The following is a 12,319-nucleotide window of genomic DNA, read 5'->3' as shown; positions in this document are numbered from 1 at the left end:
TTTGTGACACACAGGGACGGCTTCGCCTATGCATTGTCTTATTGATTGGAGAGGACAGCATCCATGAGGCAGTGAGTGTTTCCCTTGATATAAAAAAATATAATAACCATTAATGCCCTGCGGCCTCTGTCATGTCTATCTAGAACTATGTAAACTGCTTTGCCAAATACAGAGTCATAATATGCAAATGCACCTTTTCCCATCACTTGAGAGCAAGCAAATGAGTTGTCGTGACACAGCTCGCTACAGTGGGAGAGGAATTATCAGTCTTTGACCGCCAGGGCGTTATCACATCATGAGATTAAAAAAAGAAACTCATAAAAACTGATATACTCTCCCCCTGACCTGCCATGTCAACTAGCATACGACATTAGTGTACCCTTCAACACTTCATTAAATAGGCTAAAAGTGTTGTAAACAAAAGATAGCATAAAAGTAGCTTATTTCTTTCTATATCTGTTTATAAAGGAAGGATTAAACACAAATCATATCAACCTATAATCTATGCATTTCACTTCCAAATACATAAAATGGGGATCATTATCCAAGCTAAATACAGCCTAATGCTGACATTATATTGGGAGACAAGTGAATTATCCATTCAACGTCAGCCATAGGCTAATAAAAAGAGGTGAAATGCTACACTGACTTCTCTGTTCCCTTCTAAAAACCAGCTGAACCTATTCTTCAGGCGACTTGGTGTTTCCTCACACTTTGCTCTTTGCCATTTCCAAGGCAGGTTTGTCCTTCATTTAATACAACATTTTACAGCTGACAATGTCTTGGGAAATAGGCTATTCCTATTTTTCAAATTTAGGCAAATTATTTTAGTTTAAGCTAAAACAATTGAGCTAAAACGGCCTTGTCAAAAGCAGAAATGTTCATATGCTCACATGGGAAAGCTGTTATAGTTCAGCATGGGGAGTCAATGGGGAGTCTTTCCTCAGTGTTCCGATGCCAAGATTAGGATTAAGGAAAAATAGGGAATTCCATCCTTGGTCTATTAATTATGCATCTTGTCTCACATTATATGACTGCTGGTGGAAAATCACAATTTGTTAAATTGGCCATCGCTCGTGAGATCCTACGTCCTATTGCCTTTTCTATCATATCATGGACATGTTATATTTGTCTAGCATTGACAAGTGTGTTTGTGTGGCCTCCACAAGGAAGGCCAAAGAATCCGTCATCAATTCATAACCTGTCTTCCTCGTGCACAACTCTTTATTTCTGAATCATGGGATGTGAGATTCCTTTGGATGACCATTGGGTTTGGCAGTGGACATAATAATAATTTGGTAGGTGCTTCTATTTGTACCATTTCCAAATGTTTGTCCTATTTGAACATGTGTTTTTTGCATATCCCAACTCCCCCTGAGACAGTGGGGTCAAGGCCAGAGTCTGCCGTTATCAACGTCAGTGTCAGAGGAATGCCCAAATATTTGTCAAAGTTTCCAGCCACCCAAGCCACAGATTGTTCTCTCTGCAAGCAGTACCAATGCACTGGAACCAACAGGACCCTGAACAGCTTCTACCCCCAAGCCATAAGACTTCTAAACAAGACTGATAAATAACTAATCAAATGGCTACCCGGTCTACCCGCATTGACCCGTTTTTGCACCAACTATCTTGAACTGACTCTATGCACACACGCTGGACTTTACCCCCCCACACACATAGCATGCACTCACACACATACGTACCAGTACTGTTGTCTATTGTCTATCCTGTTACCTAGTCACTTTACCCCTACCTATAGTGCATTCGAAGAAGTATTCAGACCCCTTGACTTTTTCCACATTTGTTACGTTACAGCCCTATTCTAAAATTGATTCAATTGTTTTTCCCCCTCAGCTTTCTACACACAATACCCCATAATGACAAAGCAAAAACAGGTTTTTAGAAATGTTTGCAAATTTATAAAAAATTTAAAAAGGAAATATCACATTTACATAAGTATTCAGACCCTTTACTCAGTACTTTGTTGAAGCACCTTTGGCAGAGATTATAGCATCGAGTCTTATTGGGTATGTCGTAGGGCCTAAAAGTAATATCTCAATTTTCAAGGTTTGGACGATTCACAATATATATCTCGATTTCTTGTTTTCTCTAAACAAATTTAAAAAAGGCCAAGACATAATTCTTAACTGAATTTTCTTTATTAAAATAAAACATATATACAGGCCTCAAGGCCTATTTGTGCAAAACAATTGAACAACACACATCAACACGTCTATTCTATTGTTTAGGAATGTTTGACCACTAGCTGTTTGAATATGTAATTTATATAATAATTTTGATTGAAATTGAATTAATTTAGGTTATTTGCTATTGGATTGGCAGAATGACACAACTACTAACACATCAGCCTACAGCTGGCCTGAACATATGCACTTTAATTATCCAACGTCACACTTACCGATGGCGAGGTGAAGCCTGTGCCCAAAGCACTGCAGGCGGGTCCAGTTGTTCAAGGGCAATGCTTTTATCATGTCGCTCCTGCTGTCAGTTGTCATGCACACCTGTTGATCTTCGCTCATCGTCCATGATGCCAGAGAGTCTTTGAGACCCTGGGCTATTACTTCACCCGTATGATCATCGGGGAAGTAAGACGTCTGGAGGCAGACATTTTGCAATTTCCAGTCTTCATTTATGTAGTGGACTGTCATACTTAGGTATGGTTCTGACGTTCTGCTCGACCACAGATCGGCAGTGGTGGAAAAATAAGAAACAGTAACCAGCTTCTCTGCGACTCTTTCGCGGGTAGCAGTATATAATCGCGGCAGGGCTTCTTCCGTGAAATACTTGCGGCTTGGCAGCTGATATCTGTGGTCATCTGTACCTAGCAGCTGTTTAAAGCCTCGCTTTTCTACTGTAAAGATTGGAACCATATCTTCCACTATGTAATAGATCACTGCATCCGTTATCTCCTTCCACCTCAAACTTTTCTCGTCATAAGGGATTACGTTTGAAAAGGATGCGGCTTTGGCAGTTTGTCTTTTAACAGACGTTTTTGGAATCGGGTGACTGGAATCGTCATTGCGTAGTCTCACGCATTCCTCCCATTCCACCGCTTGTTTCAGTTGCAGGTGATGGAAGGGGTTGGTTGTACTGCTGCTTTTCGTAGCAATTGTCTTTTGACACATTTTGCACAAGACATTCATTTGCTGAACATCAGACCTCTTAAACCCGAACCACTTCCATATTACTGAAAATATTGCTGCCCTTTTTGGGGATGATTTTATCCTCACAAGAGGCTGAGCTGGCTTCCTCACTTTCCATTTCGGTGGAACTCTTACCTCCGCTACACTTCTCCGGCGTGGTTACAATTTGTGAAAGGCTGTCTAGGGTTGTGAATGGTGGATAACCTCTGTGCACGTGTTGTCACGCAATTGCAACATGATTTGACATTGGGCTGACAGAGAAGAGACGCTGCATTTGTAAAATGTTACAACATTATAACAGAACCTCGATTCTTGCGATAGACATTTTCCATATCGCGCTAAAACATAAACACGATATATCGCCCAGCCCTAGTATGATGCTACAAGCTTGGCATATCTGTATTTGGGGAGTTTCTCCCATTCTTCTCTGCAGATCCTCTCAAGCTCGGTCAAGTTGGATGGGGAGCATCGCTGCACAGCTATTTTCAGATCTCTCCAGAGAAGGGCATTCAGAGACTTGTCCCGAAGCAACTCCTGCGTTGTTTTGGCTGTGTGCTTTGGGTCGTTGTCCAGTTGAAAGGTGAACCTTCGCCTTAGTCTGAGGTCCTGAGCGCTCTGGAGCAGGTTTTCATTAAGGATCTCTCTGTACTTTTCTCCGTTCATCTTTCCCTTGATCCTGACTAGTCTCCCAGTCCCTGCTGCTGAAAATCATCCCAACAGCATGTTGCTGCCATCACCATGCTTCACCGTAGGGATGGTGCCAGGTTTCCTCCAGACGTGACACTTGGCATTCAGGCCAAGATGTTCAATCTTGGTTTCATCAGATCAGAGAATCTTGATTCTCATGGTCTGAGAGTCCTTTAGGTTACTTTTGGCAAACTCCAAGCCGGCTGTCATTTGCTTTTTTCTGAGGAGTGGCTTCCGTCTGGCCACTCTACCATAAAGGCCTGATTGGTGGAGTGCTGCAGAGATGGTTGTCCTTCTGGGAGGAACTCTGGAGCTCTGTCAGAGTAACCATCGGGTTCTTGGTCACCTCCCTGACCAAGGCCCTTCTCCCCTGATTGCTCAGTTTGGACAGGTGGCCAGCTCTCGGAAGAGTCTTGGTGGTTCCCAACTTCTTCCATTTAAGAATGATGGAGGCCACGGTGTTCTTGGGGACCTTCAATGCTGCATTTTTTGGTACCCTTCCACAGATCTGTGCCTTGCCACAATCCTGTCTCAGAGCTCTACGGACAATTCCTTCGACCTCATGGCATGGTTTTTGCTCTGACATGAACTGTCAACTGTGGGACCTTATATAGACAGGTATGTGCCTTTCCAAATCATGTCCAATCAATTGAATTTACATCTCAAGGATGCTCAATGGAAACAGGATGCACCTGAGATACATTTTTATTTTTATACATTTGCAAAAAATTCAACAAAACCTGTTTTCGCTTAGTCATTATGGGTTATTGTGTGTAGATTGATGAGGGACAAAAATATTTAATAAATTTTATAATAAGGCTGTAACGTAACAAAATGTGGAAAAAGGGAAGGGGTCTGAATAGTTTCCGAATGCACTGTATATGCACAGTACATAGCTACCTCAATTACCTCGTACACCTGCACATCAACTCGTACTGGGTTGAATGGCTTAGTGTGACCTAAAGCTGCCATTATGGCCAAACTCTCCACTGGCCGTTAATCTGTGATGTCAACACTAACGTCTAAAGCCATATATGTAGATCTGGGGCCAGCTGGGATTAGAGGGCAGGCCCCACAGGACACAACCCTGCTCCAGTTGTAGCTCTGGCTAACCTAGACAGCTGTCTATTTACCTACCTATCTAGGCCAATAGTCCTACCCTCCCTTCCTCCTGGGTTTCTCACAGATTATCCAGCATTGAAGACTATCTACCAATTGGGTGGCTGACTCCTTGCGAAGAGCATGGGCCAATGATAAACTGAGTGGCTTTGACTTTAACACCATTTTTGTAAGATAAGTGATGTAGGTGGTGTACATCGTTAGCCTATCTCGTTTAAACTGTTGTAGAGTAGCACATTCGACATGTAGCCTACGTGGAGGATTAGGAGAGTGTACACTGGTTAACAGATTGGACGTGCTCCATTACAGGTGAAGAAAAGGCTGCTGGATTTGGATGCCGTTCCCAATCTCACTGCCACATTTCAAAGAGACAGCTCCCCCTCCCCACCTCCGGGTCTGAGTCAGCTTGCCCCCTCCCCCTCTCCAGTCAATGCCAACATGTAAGATGTGCTATAAAACAGCCTGCCACTTCATTGAGCTAAATGCCCCGCCCCCTTCCCAAGCTCATGTCTCACTACTAAATTCAAAGGGTCGCTTGTTCTTCCAATATGAACCTTCATAGCGACAAATCAAACAAAGCTTATTGAATCAACCAACCCAGGATTTGGCAATTAAAGCGCATTTTTTGGACAAGGATTCTAAAATTCTTGTCCAAAAAGACTCCACCCATTTACCTTTCCACATTGTTCACCTAAAACACATTTGATTATTTATTTAACTAGGCAAGTCAATTGTGTGCCGCCCTATAGGACTCCCGATCATGGCCGGTTGTGATACAGCCCGGGATCAAACCAGGGTCTGTAGTGACACCTCTAGCACTTAGATGCAGTGCCTTAGACCGCTGCACCACTCCGGAGCCCCAAAATTCAAAGAATGAAAGCATAAATTAGTTTGTGTATGCTAAACTGCTTATATTAATGATGCCCAATTGTTTTTTTAATTATCAGTTAAAGTGATAAACTTGTAACTATTGTTTTACTTGTTCCACCAGCCATCAGTGCTCCAGTCTGTGTTCTGATGCCTCTGTGCCTGTTGTCCCTGCATAACAAACCAAATTTCTACTATTTATTAGCAATTGTTGACTCGTGCATGACAAAAGAGAAGGCAGCTAAGAATGAAACAATCAAGCTAGCTAAACCCACTACAAACGTCACTTAGCTAATTACAAATCATTGAAAAGTGCACTACGTCCTCTGCTAACGTTACAGCTTAAATGCTTCCGTTTAATTCGTGTGAGTTAGCATAGCTTTGCTGGCCCATGAAGAATAGCCTGTATAGCCCTAGCCTTCATTGCTAGCTAGCCACTCTCTTTGTATTGCGATGCGCTTTTCACAACAGCTATCTAGCATAACGTTAGCTGGCCAATTATTCTACGGCCTACTGTACATAGATAGCTATGTAGCTAGCAAAGTACTGTACATCTCACCTCCAGATTTGGTATCGTGGAGTTGAGTATGGCTTTGTATATAGCCAATATTATCGCAGTGTTGACTCCTACGCATATTTCCTATTTGATAAAGTAGCTATTCCATGCAGCTATTGTTTTGCCTTGGCATCATTCATGCAGTATCTCCGTGTGAGTGACTACTCGAGGCTGTCTGGAAACTGGGTTAGGCGGTCACCGTCACACTGTTAGCTAGCTAGCCAGCAGCTCGCGCTGGGAAGCTGTGTGTGTGCTGTTTGCCGAACAATACCTGCTACTGCAAAACTTGGATAGTGGATACACTAACGTAACACTGAAACAGATCCAATAATAGACAACAAGAATACACGATTCAACCCCAATTCAAAACAGTTAATCGTATATATGTATATATATATATATATATGACTATTGTCTTACGGTAGTGCATGTGCAACTTCAAATCTAGTGATACTTGCCTAATTGTCCCTCGCTGATGGTGAGCACGATTTGGTCCATGAGAAGAGAGCGGAATTCAACATCCTCCTCGGAGCATCGCTGTTTCAGAGCCCGAAGGATCTGAACTTGCGGATACTCCTGGTGGATACGTCGGTCGGTCACAAACCAAACTCGAGAACACATGTTTATATCGAACTGTGTCGTGCCGATTAAAAAAATGGTAGTTAATACACAGCAGTGACCGAGGGGGCGGCGGGCGAGCGAGAGAGCAGGATCCTGGTCAGAGCGAAGAGAATAATAAAGATGTGGGGGGAAAAAAGCAAATACCACGATTGAGTCTGTTCGTTTAAATGGAGTCGATTAATTACTCGATTTCTACTTGCGTCCCTTCATTTGCAGGCCGTTATTCCTGGTCCCATCCAACATCCCGCTGAATCATAAGCACCACAAGACAAAAGCTGTGTAACTCTACTACAATGTTTATAAGGGCGTTTCTCATCTATATCAGCATTTATTATCTTCTACAAACAATACTTGTAGCAGTATTAGCTATGGCTCCTTGCACTTGCAGCCCTTTAGTGCAAACAAAGCTTGTGCAGTATTGCTTCGAATCCTCCGCTCATCGAACTCAACAGCTAGGCCTGCTATCCAGTGAACGCGGCAGCCGCTTGGCTGAATAACACAATTGTGGTAGTTGTATGATTATCGAAGAAAAGACGGATGCTGCTTGTATATCCACGCTTGTTTGGTCTGATTGATTAGCTGTTGGCGGAATGGACCTGTACGGCTATCCACGAGGATCGGGTGCTGAAAAGGTGCACGTTTATTTCCAGTTCTGCGTTTTTCTTCAAGCACGCGCCTCGTTTACAACAAAATTGTCCGCGTTCCCCGAAAACAGATGGAGAATGATAATCGAGTGTATGTCATCATACCGACCAATCGCAGCTTGTAAACCAACGGGTGCATTAATAGGTGCGTTCGTTTTAGCTCGCTCAGGACACTGAATGGGCCGAGTTCGTGTATTTTAGACAATTGGATTGGTTCTAAAATGAACCCCGGGGCGCCGGACGAGAACGAATGCACCCGGGGTTATTGTCCAATCAGGATGCTGATGCTGCGGAGGCTCGCAAGGCATGTGTGCGGATGAGAATGCGTGACTTAAGGGGTGACATAGGGGTGTGACCAACGAGGGCGCGCGGATGCTATGATACACTGCATGTCAAGAGGGACTACCACGAGTTCGCGCATCACCCAAACCGGTTCAAACCGGGTGCTGCTTGGAGGTTTGGTAAAACCAACGCCTCCGTCTTCATGTTGTGATGCTGAAATAAATGCCAGAAATTATAACATAGCTTAAACAATCGTATGGCCAAAATGGGTTTCTTAGCTGTAGCCTAATCGAAACATTGATCGACAGCCTACATTATAACGGTCCGCAGCATATTTAGCTCCGCAAAAGCAATAGGCTGCTATGTAATATCCGAAGAAGGGCGTGTAATGCCGTTGTGAAGCAGGCAAGAATAACTAGGAACTTCCTGTTCACGGATTTTTGGAATTAGCAATATAAATAATAATATAAATAATAATAATTTATTCAACTTATATAGTGCTTTTCAAATAAGCTCAAAGCACAAAAAAATACATGTAATTTAGAAAAACAACAATATAACATCATGAGATGAAAGAGCCATGATAGAAAGTTCATGGCTTGAGTCTACTCAGGAGCACTTGTACTTTCCAAATTGCCAAAGTTTACACCCCAAGGGGGTTCATTCTACTCTGCTCATTTTGTGGGCCTTAAACAGCGGCCAATCAGCTTAAATGCAGTATGTTTTTCATATTGGACATATATATTGTACCATACATAATTGCCTGTATGTTGTGTCGCAGGAAAAAGGGGGTCCATTATCCTCAGGAGCACTTCTACTTAAATGCAGTACGTTTTAATGTTTTTGGGCTGTTATTTGTATTATTGTATTACTGTTGTTATCATAATAACTATCTAGTCATCACACAATATTGTCAATGCTATAATATTAATTGTGCCATTAAGGCTATTAAACTATTTTTTCAAATTGTTTAAAAAAATTCCAAATATGCTAACATGTCCTAATAAAATGTCGACTATTTGTTTTATTTTACACCATCTTCATTGCGGAACTTTTATTTTGAAAGGAAATCGCCAAGGTCACGGTCTTATTCTTACTTGGTCTTGCTTTTTCTTGCTGGCTTCTCAGAGGTGGTGTGTATAATATGGTCAAAGATGGTGGAAATATGAAGTTCACTCAGGCTGTTGACCATAGAAAAGGATTGTCAGTTCCGATCTACTTAACCCGTAGACACCAATGCAAAGCAGCTGGGTCTGGTCTATTTAGTTCATTGACTTTCACTGAACCAGAAAAAAACTGAAAAAACTTTTGAGTAGGGTGTCTCGCTTCCTCTTCCGTTTCTGGTTTAAAGAAACAAGATCTCATGTAGTTTTTCTGGTAGAGCATCAGAATAGTTGGTTTTTGTAAGCCACCACATTTCAGATTATATGCATTCGCTTACAAAAAAGCATTAGCTCTAAAAGCCCCCCCCCCCCCCCCCTTTATTTCACATACATATGGTCAGTTACTCAAATGATAGTATAGGTTTGTTTGGGACTGGCTGCCCCCCCTGGACGTTTTATAATGTTGATTTGTTTCTTGTCTGTATAATTCAGAAAATGAATTAAGTTGTAGACTAAGCAGGCACACAGGTATAACTGCAGAATGAATAGACCAAGTTAAGAACCTAGGTCAGTTGTGCTAATACCAATCACCAGACAAACCATTATTTTTTATCACCTTGGTTCAATAGCACTACCCCAGTTCCATCAGAATCACATCCATCATGGACAAAACAGACACCAGCTCCACTGACCAATCACAGACCATCAAGGAGGAGGGACACTTGAGATGCACAGTGACAGTGTTCAATGTGAGCACATCAAGACACTGCAGAATGAATGTGTCAAGTTCTGAACAATAAGCTAACAACTGTGAATCACTACTATGCTCAGATTAGGTTTTTGTTGTAAATGTTGTAAGATACACAACACTTTTTGTGTGTGCCTTTTGAAGTGAATTTGATTGTAAGACATGGAATGAAAGGTAAAGCCCCTTTTATTGTGTTTATAAAGCCATATTAACTGTATTCACAGGTGGCTCATGGCTGCAATCAATGTTAGATGCCACAGTAACACTTTATCCTAAGGGGTACCCTAAGGGGGTTGTTAGGGCTTATCCTAGTCTATAAACATTTTTTGTTAACATGATGTTGATAAGTCACTGATGAACAGTTTTAACTCATAAACGTATAACTCGTTACAATTGTGGAATAATTATTTTGTTGCTTGTCAAATTAGTGAGCCAATATGCTGATGTATACAGTACTAAATTATTACAGTGCACACATTAATTTGCAAAGACCAAAATCACAAAATCACACTACTAGAAGGCCAGCATCCTGGAGTCGCCTCTTCACTGTTGACATTGAGACTGGTGTTTTGCGGGTACTATTTAATGAAGCTACCAGTTGAGGACTTGTGAGGCATCTGTTTCTCAAACTAGACACTCTAATGTACTTGTCCTCTTGCTCAGTTGTGCACCGGGGCCTCCCACTCCTCTTTCTATTCTGTTAGAGTCAGTTTGAGCTGTTCTGTGAAGGGAGTAGTACACAGTGTTGTACGAGATCATCAGTTTCTTGGCAATATCTCGCAAGGAATAGCCTTCAATTTCTCAGAACAAGAATAGATTGATGAGTTTCAGAAGAAAGTTATTTGTTTCTGGCCATTTTGAGCCTGTAATCGAACCCACAAATGCTGATGCTCCAGATACTCAACTAGTCTAAAGGAGGTCCGTTTTATTGTTTCTTTAATCAGGACAACAGTTTTCAGCTGTGCTAACATAATTGCAAAAGGGTTTTCTAATGATCAATTAGCCTTTTAAAATGATAAACTTGGATTAGCTAACACAGCATGCCATTGGACAACAGGAGTGATGGTTGCTGAAAATGGGCCTCTGTACGCCAATGTAGATATTCCATAAAAAAATCTGCGGTTTCCAGCTACAATAGTCATTTACAACATTAACAATGTCTACACTGTATTTCTGATCAATTTTATGTTATTTTAATGGATGCTTTTCTTTGAAAAACAAGGACATTTCTAAGTGACCCCAAACTTTTGAAGGGTAGTGTACTGTACTTTTGATTAAATGTTTTTGTTTTGTGATTTATAGAAGACAATCATGGCCAGCTTCTTGACCACCAGATTTGATATTTTACTATCTTCATTATTTTGACATGGGTGATAAGCTAATGGCTAAATAGTTATTGGAAAAGTGTCTGTTGAAATGTCTTACCAAGAAATAATAATTCCTAGTCTAGAGCGTCCTCTAGTGACATAATACTGGGTACAACATTGGCCTTGTCTGAATGTCATTCTGTGCCCACTAGGGTTGGGGTCAATCTGTATTTGAATGGCTGTTGGCCATTAGTGGCCATGAACCAGTATCCTTAAACTTGTCTGCTATGAAACAGGGCGTGTGCACTATATTTAAAGACATTGTGAGTTAAATGAAGAATGGCTAGGTCCTACATCCAAACCTGGCAGCGAAATTCAATACTTTTGGCTAAAGACAATGTAGAATCATAGAAATCTCTGCATTAATTCTCTAGAGTCTAGGATGTTGGGGAGATGGAAAAAAAGACAGTAAATGGCAAAAAAGACAGTAAAAAAAATAATCACAAGAAACAAGGTTTTGAATTGTCTGTCCTATATCTAGGACATATAAGAAAGCTCAGGATTATTTTAGTATTTTTTTTACACATATTTAACCCCTTTTTTGGGGTAGGCACAAAACTACCTTCATACTTCAATAATTTTTTTTTAACTGGTACCGGTTATCGTCCGACGAGTTCCATGACACTTGTGAAAAACGGAGAACACCATCCTGTTTGTGAGAATCTCCCCTTTCCACATTAGTTTGTAGGTCAAACCGTTCGGACGCTACAGATGTTACTACAGATGTTTTCACGAGAAGACCGATTTTCGCGATGTCTCATGGTCTGACAAACACCCACGCTCTGCCACCTTTCACAGCAGATGCGGAAGTGCGACACTGGCGAATAAAGTGGATTGAAACCCATCCAATGCAACAAAAAAAACAGATATCTCTAGCTTAAACTGACCAATTTTGATGGGGATTTTTTGTTAGGTAACTTGGATTTACGCACCAGTGCATCAATCGACTTTAACTTGCTTTTATCTGGATAAACATATGGGGTGTTTTCTCCTAGTCTTCCCTCATTTGGAATAATATTAATTAATGCCGAGGTAATAAGCCATTTGTATTTGATCCCTGGTCTAACAAAGCCAGGGTGTGTTTAAGTTCAAGAACTTCAGTTGACTTTGAATGCATTTTCCCTCCCAAGGCTTTCTTTTTTTCCTGAGATACAACTTGGG

At 41.4% G+C, this 12,319-nt stretch overlaps 1 protein-coding gene across 1 annotated transcript in view; it reads right to left on the bottom strand.

Moving 5' to 3' along the window:
- LOC120060966 (beta-citrylglutamate synthase B-like) overlaps positions 1-7,802 on the bottom strand; it is a 39,668-nt gene extending 31,866 nt beyond the window's left edge. Inside the window, exon 1 of the mRNA XM_039010418.1 lies at positions 6,852-7,802. Within this exon, the coding sequence (XP_038866346.1) occupies positions 6,852-7,014 (163 nt within the window). The 5' untranslated portion in view covers positions 7,015-7,802. The remainder of the gene's footprint in view (positions 1-6,851) is intronic.
- Between the last annotated feature and the right edge of the window lie 4,517 nt (positions 7,803-12,319).

This window comes from Salvelinus namaycush, chromosome 16 (genome assembly GCF_016432855.1).
Source record: "Salvelinus namaycush isolate Seneca chromosome 16, SaNama_1.0, whole genome shotgun sequence".
NCBI lineage: Eukaryota > Metazoa > Chordata > Actinopteri > Salmoniformes > Salmonidae > Salvelinus > Salvelinus namaycush.
This window is presented reverse-complemented; position numbering and strand designations above follow the sequence as displayed.